This window comes from Acartia tonsa, chromosome 8, assembly GCF_053477335.1.
Source record: "Acartia tonsa isolate MP-2025a chromosome 8, ASM5347733v1, whole genome shotgun sequence".
Classification (NCBI taxonomy): Eukaryota; Metazoa; Arthropoda; class Copepoda; order Calanoida; family Acartiidae; genus Acartia; species Acartia tonsa.
The window spans coordinates 4,555,903-4,575,600 of record NC_137267.1 but is presented as its reverse complement, the minus strand read 5'-3'; the positions used below and the strand labels follow the sequence as shown (position 1 = coordinate 4,575,600).

General features: G+C 29.7%; 1 protein-coding gene across 1 annotated transcript in view; it reads left to right on the top strand.

Moving 5' to 3' along the window:
- LOC145325844 (sialin-like) overlaps positions 1-18,814 on the top strand; it is a 41,274-nt gene extending 22,460 nt beyond the window's left edge. The window contains exons 10-23 of the mRNA XM_080168814.1: positions 1,706-1,734; positions 2,830-2,900; positions 3,195-3,257; positions 3,775-3,810; positions 3,893-3,987; positions 5,946-5,995; positions 9,175-9,292; positions 10,729-10,783; positions 13,844-13,977; positions 15,294-15,381; positions 16,610-16,666; positions 17,215-17,255; positions 18,068-18,143; positions 18,483-18,814. Of these exons, the coding sequence (XP_080024940.1) occupies positions 1,706-1,734; positions 2,830-2,900; positions 3,195-3,257; positions 3,775-3,810; positions 3,893-3,987; positions 5,946-5,995; positions 9,175-9,292; positions 10,729-10,783; positions 13,844-13,977; positions 15,294-15,381; positions 16,610-16,666; positions 17,215-17,255; positions 18,068-18,143; positions 18,483-18,589 (1,020 nt within the window). The 3' untranslated portion in view covers positions 18,590-18,814. The remainder of the gene's footprint in view (positions 1-1,705; positions 1,735-2,829; positions 2,901-3,194; positions 3,258-3,774; positions 3,811-3,892; positions 3,988-5,945; positions 5,996-9,174; positions 9,293-10,728; positions 10,784-13,843; positions 13,978-15,293; positions 15,382-16,609; positions 16,667-17,214; positions 17,256-18,067; positions 18,144-18,482) is intronic.
- The last annotated feature ends 884 nt before the right edge of the window (positions 18,815-19,698 follow it).

Sequence of the window (19,698 nt, the reverse complement as noted above, 5' to 3'; positions counted from 1 at the left end):
ATGAGGTTACAAAAAATACCCCTTCTGTAGAAAATAATCATTGGTTGAAAAAATCAGACAATGTTAGTTGGAATCAACCTATCAAAATTTAACGATAGTTATTGACGTTTTTCAGCTAACAAATAAGATATCTATTCCAATATTCAAGAAAAGGACAAATAAATATTTTGCAGAAATTTTTTTTCCCGGATTTATATAAACAAGAATGACCACATCCATAAAATCGAAGCTCTTAAAAACATAATTATGTTTAAGGACATACCTACACTTTTGAGAATTGATTTTAGAGATGCTTCAGTAATAACATTATACTTTGTTGTCCTAGAAATAAATATTCTAAAAAAGAGTGGCTACGATTTCTAAATTGTACCTTAATGTAATAGAAATCATCATGCAAAGTTTAAAATCGATAGGACAATTCTAACCTGTTTATGTTAACGAAAAGAGCTAACTGTTACGGACGGACAGCGAATTCTAATTATAGAAAAGCTTTGCTTTAGAAAATATATCTTGGTATTAAAATTTTGAATCCAAATCTTTAGGGAATTGAATTTTAAAATCCATTTTTTGCATTTTACTTTCATGTTACTTTCTTATAAAAGAAAGATTATTTTTTTCTGTACTATTTTATCATAAATATATATTTTTGGGGGGATTTATATTTCTAAACGTATATTAAATTTAGCTTTTATATGAAACTTATTTAAATGAAGCTATACTATGATTTACAATATCATTCGTTTTCTTTATAAATGGTTTGACTTGGTTAGACAGCTGTTTTTCTAACAGCTTACTTTGTCATTATTTTAATCCTTACAAATGGATCTGGATCTTATGATAGGGAAAATTGTCCCTGTCATATATTGGTCAGTTCGTTTATCCAGTAGGAGGAAAGATGGCAAAGGGTGGGGATTGTTATATTAGCCCGCTGCGTGTTTCTCTTCAAATCTGGTTCAAGTAATAGTAAAACCACTTCTGTACAGCTCTATTTGACATATTATTCTCCATAAAAAAATCTTTTCAAACAAAAATGACAGCATCAATAAAAGCGAAGTTCCAAAACAGATGAACATTAACATTTATAAAGTGTCAGAACTTAATAAGAACAATATCAAGTTTTAAATATAAGGATAGTGTTTAATGACATACTTATAGTTTTAGGAATGTTTTTTTTATATTTTTTGAGAACTTGATTATATAGATGCTATATTTAATCTTATAATATTGTACTTTGTTGCCCAAGGAATCATAATTCAAAATTCAGATGGTCGATCATCATAATCAAATCATAAAAATAATATTTTGTCAAAAAAAAAGTTTCAAATTGATAGAAAAATTATAACATATTATAAAAATTTCCTTCTAAAAAAATAATTAGTCCCTTTCGTGGCAACGTCGTATTTTTAAAATGGCTTTTTATAGGCTATTTTAGGTTAGGTTAGGTTATATTGGGTTATGTGATTGGCCCACAGGGTTAGGCAATTGGCCTCGCAGGGTTAGATCCCCCCGCAGGGGCTAGAAATAGGAGAAAAGCTACTGTGAAAAATACGAAGAATCGCCCCTTAAGGTGCGTTGCCACGAAAGGGACTATACCCAAATATTTTAATTCAGTTTGAAGCCTGCATAACCAAAAAGTATCAACATTTAATTTTCTACCTATGACTAACTTTTTTGTATAATAAATTTAAAAGGGATTTTTTTTCAGGGGTTGGCGTCTGGATTTGCTTTTCCAAGGTAAGAAAACCATTCTAGGCAAATTATAAAGATCTACTGCAGATCACGGTAAAATATTGCTGTTAAGGAATATTTCCAAAAATCTATGAATTTTAAAGGCTGCTAGCTGCCAAACGGCTGAACATACAGATCATGCCCGCACACTGTTTTAAGCGGGATAAGAAGGCCTACAAATAATCTGGAATTGCCATAAATCACTAATGCATAATTATCTCGCAGTGCAGAGAAATGCGCGAAAAAGGTCTATTTTACGCGTTCTTTCTTTAGTGAAGCTTTTTCTGTGCATCATTTGATCTTGGCTATTCCAGATTACTTGCAGGCCTTCTTATGCCGCTTAAAATGGTGTGTGGGTATGATCTGTACGTTCAGCCGTTTGGCAGTTAGCAGCCTTTAAAATTCATAGATTTTGGCAATATTCGTTACCAGCAATATTTTACCGTGAACTGCAGTAGATCCAATTATAATTTACATAATGTTTGAACAATGCAATTAAAAGATTAAGTTCACCATTAATTTTTTTCTTTCTAGGATTATTCTAAGTGAACCAATTTAGATTAAGATTCAGACAATTAAATATATTGGATCAACATAATTAAAATTTTCAGTAGTTAACAAGATCTTAAGATTCAGACAGATAAACATTTTACTACTTTGTATTATACTAGCGGCTTCGCCCTAGCCTCTAGGGGCTTTGCCCCAAGAGGGTTGATCAAACCAATTTTTCGTATTTTAGATTTAAAAGAAATATGGGAAAAATGTTCTTTGGGGGGGAGGGATTTTTTATTTGGGGGTAGCCGACCCCACTATTTTAATTTTAGTTTTAAAAAGAATTTTTTTGGGGGGGGGGGATTTTTCATTTTTTTTTTTGGGGGGGGGGAAGGATCGGGGGTTCCCGGGACCTATGAGAAGCAACCTGTAAAGGGGAACCCGATCGGTTCAGCGGTAGCGAGATCCTTCGCTACAAACAAACAGACAGACAAACAAACAGACAGATCGACAGACAGACTGACATCGTTCTACTTTGTATTATAGATATTATACAAAGTAGTAGAATGTCTATCTATCTTTCTATCTATTTCTATCTATCTATTTTAGTGTATATAATCTATTTACTGTGTGGTCGCACCCCTCAGAAAAGGCCACCCTCATGTCAATATGCTTTGCAGGCAAGTTAGTTTTGGGTTCTTTCTGAATTTGGTTTTATTATATTTTTCGGAATTTTGAAACATTGATTATAGAACAACAAGTTACAATATTTTAAGCGAGGCATCTCTCTTCTAATGACGTAGGTATGTCGTTTGTTTCCTGCATTATCGCAATATTCTCCAAATTTGAATACAATTAAGTTTAAATTAATATTCTGCTAATTAAGTTCTGTTACTCTACAAGCATGTTAATGTTCGCTTGTCTGATTAGTTAAACTTTACATTAATGGATGTTATCATTCTTGTTGTTTTTAGGAATACCCATGGCGACGGTAACAACGTATCCATTAGTTTCTTGGTTTTGTTCCACCCCTTTAGGTAACAAATATAGTTTTAATGGGGGGAAACTGCCTTTAGTTTTTGTTGTCTACATAGAGTATTACATGTAAATTTAAACAACAATTTAAAAACACTTGTTATATTATATTCTATATTAAAGGAGGTAATAAAATTAATTTCTTAAAATTTTAACAATTTTTATAATTTTTCCTTTGTAAGATAATCTTTTATATTATTTTTCTATAGGTTACACAAACTTAAACAAAAAGGTTATAATTAATTGAAAACTAAGTTTCTTATGTTTAAAAAAAAAGTCAAGGTTTATCACTGTTAAATCACCTGGGATATTCTGGGTGGAGAATGTAGGTTTGGTACCCCCCCCCCCCCCCGTGATGTAAAAATTGTTATCAAAACAAACTAAAAAGCAAAGTTACATATTTGTGCCAGTTAAAAGGTCAGAAAATTTAGAACAAAGATATTCAAAGAGTGATACAAAAAAAGTAAAACCCTTAGTGAGATCTAATGTTGCAATTCTGATAAGAATTTATTTTTCTAGGATGGGATTTGGCTTTCTACGTTCCAGGCTTTACAGGTATAATATGTTGATTCCGGATCTATCTATTTATCTATCTTTCTATCCATCTATTTTTCTATTTTTCTATCTATCTATCTAGGTGTATTATGGTGCCTGATCTTTAGTCAAGTAATCTATAATCGCCCCGAGGACGACCCCAAATGTTCCCTTGAAGAAAGAGAATATCTAACTAAGGTATGAATAAATAGATGGATAGACACACATACAGACAGACAGATAGATAGATAGTACAACCCGTAGGTATAGGGCTACCTGCAGGGGCTTATACTGTAGGGAAACAAACCCAAATGAATAGTAATAAAGTGTTTTTATACAAACGAGGCGTTTTTATAATCAGCTCCTAAAAATGAGATGTCCTTTTACTGTTACCTGTATTTATCACATTGTACAACAAATTTATGTACAGTTTTGTTTGGACTAACAAATTTGTATTACTTTTTAAGTTCTGGCACTCTACAAGTGTTTTTGTTAGTCCTTTTTTAGAGCTTTGCTTTCATGGATCTTGTCATCCTTGTTTTCGGTACAATTCAATTGCTAAGTATAACAATCCCCCAATTAAAATGTTTATGAAATCTAATATTTCAAAGTTATGAAATTTAAACTAATTAGTACGTACTTGTACAAAAAAATTCAATTAAAATTTTGAACAAAAATTAGTTTTACACATCTACTATACGTCATTATTAGATAAAACTTTATCTTCCAATTATATTTCAATTTCAAGAGATAGTTATTGAGAAAAAATAAATCAATGTAACTAATAAATAAATAGAGGCTTCCAGGGATCTAAAGGGATAAGACAATAGCCGATAAATTGATGTAAAATCCTAATAATGCCACACAAAATTCTGTAGATTGAAATAAGTGGCTAATAAATCAATGTAACTAATAAATAAATAGAGGATTCCAGGGATCTAAAGGGATAAGACAATAGCCGATAAATTGATGTAAAATCCCAATAATGCTACACAAAATTCTGTAGATTTCAATTAGTGGCTAATGATCCAATTATTCAATATTTTTAAAAAGTCCCCAAAGTTGTTAAGCCAATGGATAAGAAAATATTATTACAACAAAAGCTTGGGGACTAGTGTAATAAACAACAGCTCAATAATCCCCTTCCTCCCTTGCATAACACTGGTATCCACATTTCAAAATATTCGTCAGGGTTTAAGAACTTTGGTTACTTTTCTTGTTTGGTCTAAAATAGAATTGCCAGAACTTTTCTACCAATATAATTATATCCTTATAAAGAATAGTTGTCTCTGTTTATAAAAAGTTTTATTCTGTTTCTATTGATTAAGTTTAATAACTGCAAGATGACATCAAGATTCAGTAGCAAAGCTACTTTATAATTAAATCTTTGGGTAACAGTATGATTTACACCACAATATCCACTCCATTCCTGATCGACTACACCTAAAACAAAATTTTTAGTAGCGAAGCTTTTCTATAATTTACTTTATTTGTCGGTAATCTAATTTTCTTGAATGCTGTTGAAGATAAACAATCACAAATTTTCAGTGAAGATTCTTGTGGTATATGAACATCTAGTCTTTACATTGCTTTGCCCGACTTTCTGTCGGCAATGCCAAAAATACATAAATCTTATATTTAAAAAGTTTTGTGATTTTTGCAGATTCTCTCTCTTTCATTTATTCGCTACTTGTTAATGTCACCATCTTTGTTTCCTTCTAAAGGCAAAACATTTATTGATTTATATAAGATCTTGAATAGAAAGAAAATTGCCAACTAAGCAATATTTTTTTGCTCTCAACAGTCTATTTGATTTTTTTTTTTATTTATATATAGTTTTTGGTATTAGTAATCAAAACATAAAATATCACAATATCTTTTGGAATGTTATTAATATTACATATATAATACAGGTGGGAGGGGCTGGGAGTCATTTCTTTCTAGGGGCAAATTATCTTGGGAGTGTGGTCGTACCCTCCCCCAAAATAGTTATAAACCTTCCCAGGGCCTGCAAATATTTTCGCTGTGAAGGAGAACAATATCGATCCCTTGGTAATCGAGATCCTTTGGTACAAATAGACAGACAGACGCTTAGACATCCTGTTACAATTTGAGACTTTTATGATTTCTGTTTAGTATTATTATTTTTATTCTAGACCAGAAACATAACAACAAAGCACAAGGTCCCATGGGCTCAGATACTAAGGTAAGATTCTTATATGTGTCTTCTTTTTATTTGATACCTAGCAGCTATGTCACTAAGGCCTCTAGGGGCATTTGAGTTTGAAGCTGGTCCTAGCTTTTTCAAAATTTTAGTTAAAAAAAGAAAACAAATACTTGTTTTTTTTCAAATGACGTTTTTCATGGGAGAATGTTGATACCCATCCCCCACTAAATATTTCAAAACCTTACCTGGAGCTATGAAATGCTAAATTGAAAAGGAGAACCATACTAGTTGAGAGGTTAGCAATATCCTTTGGAACTTATGTAGACACACACATAGGCAGATGCACATCCTGTTACTTTTATAAAAGGATTTATTGGTCGTCAGATGGAACGGGGGGACAAGTGGTTCCAAACTTTAACTATTTTTTCTTTACTTGAATTTAATAAATGTCTCTTTCTTTGGTCGATTTTTTTTTCTTTTTTAAATTCTTTTATTATCAAGAACAGATTAAGATATAACTTTATATAATCATTGATTGGACAGCTTTGAAAGGTTTTGCACACGGTAATTGGAAAAAAGTTCTATAGAAACCTAATAATCATTTTTTTGTATTTGATTTTTCCATTAAAGATTACATTATTGTTCTGCAGGGGTTAAAATAAGGAGTTTCAAAGTTTGAGAATGGTAAAATGATAGGTTTGGAAGTTTAAGTGTTTTAACACCTTCTTTACCCCCTTTCGGTTTGCTTTTTTACTTGAACAGTTGAAAATTGAAAAACAAGGATGACAACATACATAAGTAGCGAAGCTAAAAAATTATGGATCGATATTAAGAAAATTTTTACTTTAGAGCAGTGTCATACAATAAACATTTAACATGTTGAACAGTTGAAAATCAAACAAGGATGACAACATCCATAAGTAGCGAAGCTCAAAAATTATGAATGGATATTGAGAAAAAAATTACGACAGAGAAGTGTCATACAATAAACATTTAACATGATAAAATAGGTCAAACAGGTAACCTTTAAAATAACGAAAACTTAAAAATCTAGCACCTATACAAATCTTTGGAAACTTAATGGAAATATGTATAATATGAGCATATTCAATCCTTGATAATTTCAGCCGTCAATCCTGAAAAAAATCAAGAAAATCTAAAAAAAAAACTAGGAATATATCTAGTACCCCAATTAATAGACAAATCTTATCAAAACTTCGTAAAAATAAGTTGAATCTGAAATAAATTAATCCCTGAAATTTCCAGCCCTCTATCTTAAAAAGGAATTGAGAAAATTACGAAAACTTGAAAATCTAGGAATCTATCTAGCACCCCGAAACAGACAGATGGCATATGTTATAGGAATCTTCACTAGAAATTTCAGCTGTCTATCTTGTTAGGAGCCGAGAAAATCACGTTTCCTCCCACATTTCATTTTCGGAAAGTATATACTTTCCGGAAGCCAATCTTTATGAGGAAGGTATTTTTAGAAAGGGGAAAATGTGTAGAAAACACCCATGCAAATTAGAAAATCCGCAGAAATCATTTTTAAAAGTTATTGGCAAACATTTGCAATGTTAATTTGCAAAATTAATTTTATGCCCTAAATGACATATTCTGAAATAAATCTTTTATGAAAGTTTATTATCTATGAGTTTAGGACATACTGAAGACATAAAAAATATTTTCAGTGTTACTTTTTTCGCCTTACATGTGAAAAAAGGCATTTCTCACATTTTATTATAAAAAATTGCATATAAACAAAATAATTATTTTTTTCTACAGTCAGCACAATAATTGGCATAAAATCTTTCATTTTAAATGTGAAAGTCAGATAAAGAATCCTTTTTAGAGCAAATATAGTGCAAAAAGTAACAAAGACGTTTTAGCAAAGTATGAATATCTAATGAAATAGATACTTTTAAATTTTGATATACATATCAGATAAAAATATATAAAAAAAGAGATCAAAAACTATAAAACAAGGTATATATTTTTTTCACTCTGTCACTGAATAAAGAGCACTTTTAGGTTTGATTTTAACCAATGCAGCACTTAAACACTCATTTTTCAAGGTAAATAAACAAAATAAATGCAATTATACAATTAAGTCAGTTTAATAATACAGTAAGCCTTTTTGTAGCAATTTTTTTTTGTTGAAATTATTCTTTATTTCTATAATAAACTGTATTAAAATCTAATGATTTGAAAATCCGTAATTAAGAACTTCATTTTTACATTGTTTAGACATATAAATTACAAAGAAAAAGATTAAATCCTTTAAGTTTGAATAATAATTTATATATTTACATAATAAAAACATTAAAATTGTTAAAGATTAAAAAAAAGATAAAAATAAGTAATTTTTAAAATCATTTTGTGTCGTCTTCATAAACTATTTCCCCTTTTATATTTTAGTCTGGTAGAATTCATAATTATAAATAACCTTTCTTGAGCATATATATGTTTTATTGAAATTAATTATAAGAATGGAAAATATTTTTTGATTGATTTAATATTAACAATTCACCTAACATTTTGTTATTTTACTATTTTTGAAACTCTTTTATTCTTATTAATAATTCTATTTAACACAAAAAGCTCATAGGGAGTTGATAACCTTTATTTCTTGCTTTGTATTCTAATCAGGTATTTTATTTGACAAATTTTTTTAAAACTATACAGCATGCATGTTTGTGTCAATAATGAAGACATTATGGGTTTTTATGCACAAAAAGTTGTTTTAGAGCAAGAAAAAAATATAATCTTTCTAGTAACTAATATACAATTTCGTAGTTTTAAATATGTTTGTATTTTGGTTTCTAAAAAAGTGCTATACCAACAAACATGCATGCCTGAAAATTAGTTTCAATATTCGTATTAAACAGGAAAAAGAAACTAAGTCGTCGTTATAATTATTGTTTGTTATTTTTGGTGTAAGGTTTTTTTTAATGAAACTTTTTTGGATCTCGTGAATTCGATTTCTGCGGATTTTCTGGTTGCCAGAAATGAAATCTACGCATCTTTTTTAGCTAGATGGCATTTGTCTGGTTAAGATTGGATAAAAAAATCTTTGGTTGGTTAAATTCAATAAGTGTGCTCCATAGCATTACCAATTCTTTGTATATATCATTTCTTTTAAACCCAAAATATGGAGGAATTTATAAGTAACCTTGGAAAAAACAAAGTAATATAGGTGTATATAGTATTTTTTCTAGGAGTAAATCTGTGCACGCCCTTTGGATGACTCACATGTGTTCAGCAACTGGTTATTATCTGGTTATTCTCAATATTTCTTTGTTTATCAGAGAGGCTTTAGAGTTCAAAGTTTTAAAGGTAACAAGCTAAAAATATAACATATTCCATTCCGAGCTAGATAGACATAATAATTATGTTCTTTTTCAATTGGAACGAAGTGACTGGTTTTAGTTTTAGAATTCAAAGTTTTACAGTTAAAGGGAGTGTGAACGTAAAAATTTCTCATCTGATTATCAAATCTTAACATTTACTAAGCACATTTCACTACACTGATCAACCAAAAATGTCCTATTCACAAAAATATCCAGAAATAATGCCTTGATTTTATGGTATTTTGAGAGGGAAAAAGGAAAAAACAGGGAAAATCTGAACGTTTTTGTTTCTTATAATGTTTGTAGGGATATTTAACTTGTCATATATAGTTGAAACAATTTACTTACTGTTAAGGATTTATTTTATGCTATAAAATTGCCAATTCGTTTTTTTATAACATAGTAATTAGGTAATAAAGACATATTTTAAATTCGTATTATTGACAAAAAAATACCTCACTGTCTACAAAGGGTTGAATCTCATAGGTTATATAAAATAATAATATCCTTTTTTATTGTGTTGAACAATAAATAACCCACTTTGGAGAATTAGTTTACACTTTTATCAGACTGTTTATAAAGAAATATTGCGTCTTTATTATTTACAAATTTGTAATTAAAGGTGGGCGAGGGATGGGCCATTTAAAGTTAATTGGATACTAATAAAAAACCTGTTTCTGGCTTTGTTATTGTATTTGGTTTTCAATAAAAAAATATTGCTTATTTTATCAATTTCTAAGTAACTATACATTGGATTAAAGCAAGGATTATGTTAAAAGTCAGCTTAACTGTTAGGAAAAATCTAGAACTATGTGAAAAAGTTTAATTTTAGATATAATGGGAGAAAAAAGCAATTTAATGCACATTTTATATAATACGGAAAATTTCTTCCTTTCCCCGTACCTTATAAAAATCGTCGGAAAAAGCCGTTTTTTAAGCAAACAAAAGCGCGTTTTGCTCTATCTGTGAGATATAATGAATGAGATAATGTTAAGATTTGATATTAAGATGAGAAAAATTTACGTTCACAGTCCCTTTAAGAAACATACAATCTTTTTTTGGGAGGTCAAGAAATGTTAAAGGCCATTAACTGGTAAAAAGTTTTACAAGGGAGCTTAATATCTGCAGGACTAGAACAATTGTCCACGAATACTAGTATAAAATCCTAATATTAATAATAATTCTATTAGCTCCAGCATTCTGACCTTAAAAGCTCATAAAACTGATTTTATTCTTATAACATTTAATTTTCATTTTCACAGAAAGCTGTCTATAATTTTAATAATGTCAATAAAGTCTTGACTTTCACTTTGAAAAAAATTTACTTTTACTTCTCCATGCATAAAAAAGGTCAAAGTCCGTTTTTTAATGAAAAAAAAAACAGATGACACAAAACTTTGACCAATTTTTAAATGGTTTTAGAATGGTTTTCTGTCCATGCTTCCTTCCCTGGGAATGTTGATATTTTCTATTACAGGTAATAACATTTCTCGTATTCATTCGAATCCGGTGGATAGGAACCGGTTCTCATCCATACGAAAAAACTATGTCTAGCATCGAATTATATCTAGCTTTCTACTAATATAAAAATGTACAATAATAAGATTAAAACCAGTTTTTTAGCCCTTGCCCTCGGCACCTAGGGGCTAAAAAAAACTGGTTATAATCTTATAATTGTACATTCTATATCCGCGGAAACCTGTTTATAATACGATGCGAGAAATAACTATTAAGTGTCTTATGTGCTTTAACACAAAATACATTGTTGACCACCTATAACATATAACCCCCGCCTCCTTATTTTAAAGATAAATTTAGAATTATTTTTGTTTTGTTTACTTTGCATGAAATTAGATTAGGTTATATTTAGTCACCTGTTAGACCTACAGGGCTGGGGCTTATCTCACGGGTCAGGCATTGAAAAAAACTTCTACTCTTTCTTATTAATTCTTCAATAGATTAAAAAATTTGTAAATCAACCAATACTTCTTAGAATAGTAAAAATTATCGTAAACAAAAATCGAATTACATAACATCTCATCACTATTAAAGATTTTGTTGAAAAGTTAATGACCTTTTTTTTGGCAGAATAAACTGAAATAAATAATTTACAGAATCATTGGAAAACCACATATGTTAGCTTGAACTTTCAAAACAAATGTCATTGATGTCATGTTCTATAAAGGCATGTATCACAAATTTTACTCATTGAAAACAATAAATAGGGTACTAAAAGCTAAAGCACTCAATTTATTTTTGTTCTTGCTGATCAAAGTTTACTTTTATTTACCTAACATTAAAATAATATTCAAATCTACCCACAAAATAAAATAAAAGTTATTTCATTAACCAAATGAATTAAACAAATGAGGTGAGGATACTTTTCTTACTATTTATACATTATTCATCAGGATTATCTATGTGTTAATATTTGATGACAGTAAGCCAAGTAAATTAATTTATATTGTTCTATATATATCCAGCAGTAATTTTGTATTTATTCATCTTACATTTGCATTTTCATAATATAAGTAGTAATATATTAGTTAGGATTTATGAGAAGCTACATTATAAAGGAGCGTTTACCAAGACACAAATAGGTCCTTTTACTTTTATAAGGATTTTATTTTAGAAAATAATCTTAAGTAACTAAAAAAAATGTCCATCCTTGTTGCTGAATTGTTTTGGTTAAACTTTCAAATAAGTGGATAATTTAGGAAAAACTTTCAGGGATCTAGGGATAAGACAATATCCGATAAATCCCCAATGATGATACACAAAATTACCCCTTGTGTAGATTACAACAAGTGGTTGAAACGTTCAAACTCTCAACTAAATGATCCAACCGATGAAAGTCCTTAAAGTTTCTGAGCCAACCAATTAGAAAACATTATTATTAAACTTTGGGGTAGGGTTGGGCCGGATACTTTTTTGGCCGGATACCGGATACCGGATATCCGGCTGATTTCAAATGCCGGATATCCGGTATCAGGCCGGATATCCGGCCAACGCCGGATATCCGGCAAATATCCGGTTATCCGGCCAAATTACCGGATATCCGGGCGGATAACCGGCTAAATTACCAGATACTAAAGTAGCAAAAAATATTTATTAATAAACTTTTGAGATTTCATATAATAAAATTTGCATAAAGATAAACATATTCAAAAAATGTTCTTCTATCTTCAATAATAAGAAAATTATAGCCATTTAAAATTTTAAAAAGCAGAGATTTTTGGTGTAAAATATAAAAAAAAGTTATAGCCGGATATCCGGCCGGATAGTTTCAATATCCGGTATCCGGCCGGATATTGAAAATGGCCGGATATCCGGCCGGATATCCGGCCACACTGGATATCCGGCCCAACCCTACTTTGGGGACTAGTGTGATAAACAGCCTAATGTCCCCTCCCTTCCTGAGATGAATTAGCAGAAACTTTACATCAAAATAAAAATATTGTGTAAACTCTAGAAAAGATAAAAGGTACTTAATGAATGATTATTTTTTGGGATGAAGGGGACATTGGGCTGTTTATTAAACTATTCCCCAAAGTTAAATAATAATTTTTTTTCTTATTGGTCGGGTCAAAAACTTTGAGGACTTTCATTGGTTGGATCATTTAGTTGAGAGTTTGAACGTTTCAACCACTTGTTGTAAGCTACACAAGGGGTAATTTTGTGTATCAATAATTTTTAAATAATGTTTTCTTATTTGTAGGCTCAATAACTTTTGGGACTGTTAATTTGATTGGTTGGTTCATAAAGTTAAATGTCTAAATGTTTTAACCACTAATATCAATCTACTGCAGTGGTAATTTTTTGTATCCTCATTGGGGATGTAAATTAATTTATCGGCCATTATCTTATCCATTTAAATCCATGATTAACTCTGAAAAAGTTAAAAGGTACTCAATGAATGAAAACAATTAGAAGAATTAAATAATGAATAAATTTAGATTTTTAGCTATTAAACGATATATATAAAGTATTTAATTCATATAAAAACTTATATTAGCTTTAAATGTAAAATAAGAAGAAGTCATAGTCTTAGTTTTTATATTAAATTAAAGGAAGAGGGGACATGAGCTATATGGTAGGGGTAGAAAGTCGCACAAAAATCAGCCATGTAACGTCATAAAATTAAGAAATTATCATCCTCTTTTAATTCCCACTTCTTTCTGCCATCCCCCTTATTTTCATGACGTCACTTGGCTAATTTTTGAGTTACTTTCTCCCACTAAGCTATGTGGAACTCTGCCCACAGGGTAGGTACCCTGTCCCGATTTTTAATTGGAACTTTGAAATCAGTTTATAGCGTTGGATACATAAACACAGGACAGTTCCTACAAACAGCAAACAATTGGCGAAAAAGGGTCTTCCCCACTTGGGCATAGTAGTTGTCTGTATTATACTTCTATACTTGTACATTTATTAAAATATCCAAGCATATTCCAATGTTTAAATTTCAATAAAATCTTAAAACCCCAACATTTTAGGATATTTCTTACAGTTGCCAATATGATTGTTTTTTCTTCAGGAAAGCTGTTTGACTGCCTACGGACAAGAACATCATTATCTCTCATTTTCTTGAGGAAATTGTTCAATACCATTGGATTTTGGGTACCTGCACTTCTCTTTCTGGTGCTGGGCGCTCTTCAGTCTTATCAAAAGGTATTCATTCTGTCTGTCCGTCCGTCTGTCAGTCCGTAACGCTTTAAACATCTACGTCTACAGCAATGGATTTATTTTACTTGGATCACAAAACATATTATAATGTATTCTTATGAAGTGAAACTTGTAGCTGGATAAAATGACGATCACCCCCATTACCCTATACCCTCTCATCCTACTGAATTAAATGAAAGAAAGGTAGAAAAGACATGATAAAAATCATTAAACCTTTGAAAATTAATTACATGTCTTTTGTTGCATAACTGACAGACTGACATACAAAGTTAGTTGTTTACTTGATGCCTTACGTTACAAGGTTTCTTTTAAAAAATCCTAATTAGCAGTAGAAAAAAATTGGCCAAAAAGCTACCTGTGACCTATAATCACAAAAATCCTTTAAAACGATTCAATAATTCTATTTCTATTATGAAAGTTATTCATCTAATATGTTGAACTTTGTACTTATGGATGTTTTTATCCATGTTTATTAGGGTGGGTCGATTTTGAACATTTTTTTTCTGAGATCAAAGCGGGGATCTGCAAACAATTTTTATGAGTATAATACACATCTGGATGATTTAAAATTTATCCTAAGTCATAAAACCGCTGACGACCAGACGTTCAATTGTATAGCTATTTGTAAATGGGTGTCGAAAATTTATTGAATCAGAACTATGGCTTCATGGTGCTCCCAGGAAAGGCATTGAGAAGTAGAATCAGGAACTTTTGACCGTTTCAAAATTTCTCGTTCCTAGCCTGAAAAAATCTCAAAAAAACCTCTACAAATTTGACAATTCTCAATAAACCTTTAAAAATGGTGGTTTTTTAGTCATTTCTAAGGCTAGGAATGAGATATTTTGAAACGGACAAAAGTTCCTGATTCTACTCCGCGAGGCCTTTCCTGGGAGCACCATGAGGCCATCATTCTCATTCAATAATTTTTTACTATCATTGTCAAATAGCTATACATTTTGATGTCTGGTCGTTGGTAAAAGGTTGGTAAATAAAGGGTAAGGAAACGAAATATGACTTTGACTGACTTATAGTCGGAAATTTTTTATATAACTGGGGAAATGCACAAAAATATTTAGCCCTCTAGCACTAATAGAAACTGAGATAATTAGTAGGGATGACTTGAATGTCGTCTTTGCATATTTTTTTTATTAATGAAATACATTTTTAAGTGGTCGCATTCTAAATATCAATTTTTTAAAATTCTTTTTGGTCAGATATTTTATTTAAGTTAGTTTTATCTGTTGCACATCCCCTCTTTGTCTAATTCCGATATGAACCCGCCCTAATGTTTATATGTTTAGGTAGAACATGTTGTAATAGTTGCTTCCTCATTAACTGTTCATGAACTATGTATGACTGGTGGCTTCTACTTCTCTCATTCGGAAATAGGTTAGATAGATAGATAGATAGATAGGTTTATTCAATGTTTTATTTACTTTCTTTTGGTTATCTGAATTCTGACTATTAACCCTATTCTTCCATTATCTTCTCCCTGAGGATTTCTTTCTTTAAACTATTTTAGGATCTTAATATTTTTTATTTCAAATTGTCGTCCTGAAAGGGTTAAAATGTTCAGTTAACTGATAGATTTTAGTTCAATATCTGACCACATTACACACGTACGGCTAGTATCAAATTATTTTAAAACTGAGTTTTTTTTTATTTACTATATTATTAATTTAAATTTTCTGTTTTATGGGTAGAAATTTAATAATTCAATATAATTCAAATAGCAACATGAAATAAAAAAAATGAATTTATTCTTCATACAGTAAAATAATGGGTCTTATCGTTCTGGTCAATGAGAGTTTATTACAGATTATTGGAGCACTATGAGTTTTAAACATTTATCATTTGGAAAACTTGAGCTCATATATATTTACATTGACATTTATTTCCTATATAGATCTGTCATGGATCTTGATGCAATAAATTAAGCTGTTTTGTAAATGTTAAAAATTGGAAGATTTCATTAAACAAAAGTTCCCGCAAATATAAGTATTAAATAATGAGATAGTCATAGGAATCTTCAGTACTCCGGGTATAAATAATACTTACATATACTTAGATATATAGATAGCAAAACTACTCTTTAATTCATTTTATACTTACATCAGTCCATAATAATCTAGGAGAATTTGATTCTCTTGGCTGCTAATAAAGATAGACTGCAGGTTTTTGTTCTCATGAAAATCCCTTTTTTATACAGAGCATTAAGTATACAAATTATTGTCAGTAGTTATTTCGTGATTTTCTACATTGAATCATATTTTTTCACTTCCATTATCTTTCTCACCCTTTCGATCTTTTTAGTGGTTCTATACTTCTTCTACTTTGTCCTTTATTTGCTTTGCTACTTATTGTTGGTGTCATCATGTTGTTCATACTTACAGTTCGGAAATAGGGAGGGGGGGGGGGCTGGTATACTCTCTCAATATTTCCAAGGAGGGTTACTTTACCCCATAGGAATATTTAAGGGGGGTCAAATTCATAGTGAAAGGCCAATTTTAACCTCTCCTTCCACAATAAAAATGCATTATTGTATTTTTTTAAGTTGTGTTTGGTAGAAATACTAATTTTTTTTATTTCTTTGAAGTAGAGAATTTAAATATTTTAGGAGGAAAACATTCTGGAGTTTTATTTGGAATTACAAACACTTTTGCACAAATACCAGGTTAGAAAATACAAAAATATAGCTAAATATTGATAAGTTTATGTCCAGTAAGATCTTGTGAATGGATGGGTTGATCATTCCACAATTTATTGGGAGTTTATTATTGGTACAAGACTGGTTTTAAACTTTATTTTGAGGGAAAAAATATTTCTTTTTGTATTTTTCTCTAAACTAAAGATGAAATCAAAAATTTAAAATAAAATGTTTCTTATTCTTTTCCAATTAAAAAAAATGTGAAAAAAATCCAGGATCAACAAGAAGATGTGGGTTTCTTTACTTAAACACATTTCTTGACCACTAAATCCTACTCTCCAACCCTCGTATATCAATTTTTAGAAGAAAAAAATTGTATATGTTGGAACATTATAACCTTTGCATAACTAATACTAACCTAAAATGAGCACCAACAAATATTTTCTTCTTCTAACTGTTTATTGGTTTTCTAGTTGCAAGATAATGTTAATATCACAAATGATCAGACAATTATCCAAAATACAATTTATCTAATTTTTGTTATCTACAATGATAATAATACCTTGTGATTCTAGGATTTGTTACTCCAACAATGGTATCCTATATGACCCCTAATGTAAGTACATTTTACATCATATTTTATAACAGAATATTTTTTAGCCAAAAGGAAGTTTGCTAAAACTTGCAGAGATAATTAGATTTCTATTTTTTCCACAATATTTTCAACTTATAAATGTTTTATAGTTTCAAAAAAGGTAGAAGATGTAATGAAATATTTATAGATTAATTTTGTCAATTTGAAATTGAATGGAATAAATAAATGTGGAATATATGTTGATATTATGACAGGGGAGAAATTGTCGTCAATTCAGGCTGCTATTTCCCCTGTCATTTATTGGTCAGTTTGTTAATCCAGTAGGAAGGGGTGGGATGGAATAATGGGTTGGATAGTTATTTAAGCCCGCTACAATTTTCACTTTATTAGAATACATGATAATCTGGTGTAAGATCCAAGTAATAATAAATGCATTATTGAATAACATTGTTTGCAATGAAATAAAAATTCATGGTGTCCTGGATATAAAACAGGTTTTTTTTGACATACGTCTCACAAGACCTATGTAGTCATGACCGGGAGACAATGACGGTTCAGTACATGACTTTTGTTAAATCACAGCTGATCATTTTTGTGGATTTTTTTGAAAATTACTTTTTTTATCCAAAATTTCATAGTTTTTCCCAAAAAAATCTCAATTTTCTCACATTTGCTGCTTAGTTAGCCTAAATTTACGTAAGAAAAGTATAATAAGTAAGTGTATGCATTTGTTTTACTTTGTTTTTGTTTAAATGTTGATTTCATATGTAAACTAGAGTTTTAGTGACTTTTAAAAAATTTTATGCAATTTTATATAATCACCAATTTGTTAGGGAACACTGGATGAGTGGTATGATGTTTACAGGGTAGTTGGTGTCATCTATATCATAGGTGGACTCACATATTTAGGTCAGTATCATCCAGGAAGTAAGGGGACATTGGGCTGTTTATTACACTAGTCCCTCAAGTTTTATAGTTACCTTTTTTTACTTTAGAAACTTTTATTGATTTTGACTGATTGGATTATTAAGTTGAGTGTCCAAATTTTTAAACCACTAATTGTAATCTACAGAAGGGATAATTTTTTTTATCATTGGGGGTGTACATCAATTTATCGGCCATTGTCTTATTCCTTTATTAACTGACTTTTTTATCCACTAATAATTAAGAAATATTCATAATCTAAACATAAAAACAAATATGAATTCCTAAATTGATTGCTAATTGAATAAAAGTTTCTTATTTCAGTATTTGGAAGTTCTAAATTAGAGGATTGGGCCAAAGAGCCAACAACTGAAGAAAATAATGAAGCAAACGATGAATTATTTATTGAAGAACAATCAAAACTCAATTAATTTGTGTTTATATCCTGCATTATTTTTAAAATGTATAATTGTTTGAGATTTTTTCTTTCTGGTAGGTTATGAAGCAATTAAATACAAAATCATTCTTAGGAATAATTGTTAAATATTTTCATATTAGTATTGTTTTTTTTTATAAATATTTAAAATATAAAATAGCATTGTTTAATATCTTTTATTGTTATATTAAATTTTAAGAAGAAAAAGAATATTCTCTTACTAGAGTTGGCTCGATATAATTATCTCCCTATTGGCTAGTTTTCTATATGCATATCTATTTCTCAATAAATCTATTTTCCTCACCCGGCATTACTATCTAAAAGAAAGTAAATATTTAATAATTTAAATGATTTTTAAAAGATTTTTTTAAATTATATTTTTTTCTTTACATTACCATCACCAAAGGGTTAATGATGATGATTACAATTTTAGTTTAATATTTGAACACACAAAATGTCGCCACAATCGAATTCTTTTAAAACATAGTTTTCTTAAATTTATCATATTATAAATTTAAATTTTCTTTTTTATGATTAGAAATTAAATACATCAATATAAGGTAAATAGCAACATGAAATGAAAAAAATGAATTTATTTTTAATAAAGTAAAATAATGGGTCTTATCGTTCTGGGCAATGAGAGTTTATTATGGATTATTGGAGCACTATGAGTTTTAATCATATATTCCTTGGAAAACTTGAGCTCGTTTATAGACATTTATTTCCTATATAGATCTGACATGGATCTTGAAGCAATTAAGCAGGCCGTTTTGTACATGTTAAAAATTGGAAGATTTCATTAAATAAAAGTAATCGCAAATATACTTAGTAAATAAAAAGGTCTGTTTCAGTTAAGTTAATTATGTGTTTGTGTAGCAAAGCTGATCTATGTTAGAACAAAAAAAGTAAAATTTTAAATGATTTTGACTTTTATATTTTTCTGTTAGCATTTATAAAAGGATATTTAAACAGTTGCTCAAAATGATAATTTAATGCCACTGTGCACTCTAGCATCTGGGGGATAGAAAAGTAGCCTAAAACCACCCTAAACTTAATTATAGAAATAAAATAGCCAAAAACCAACACATGACCTAAATGAATTTT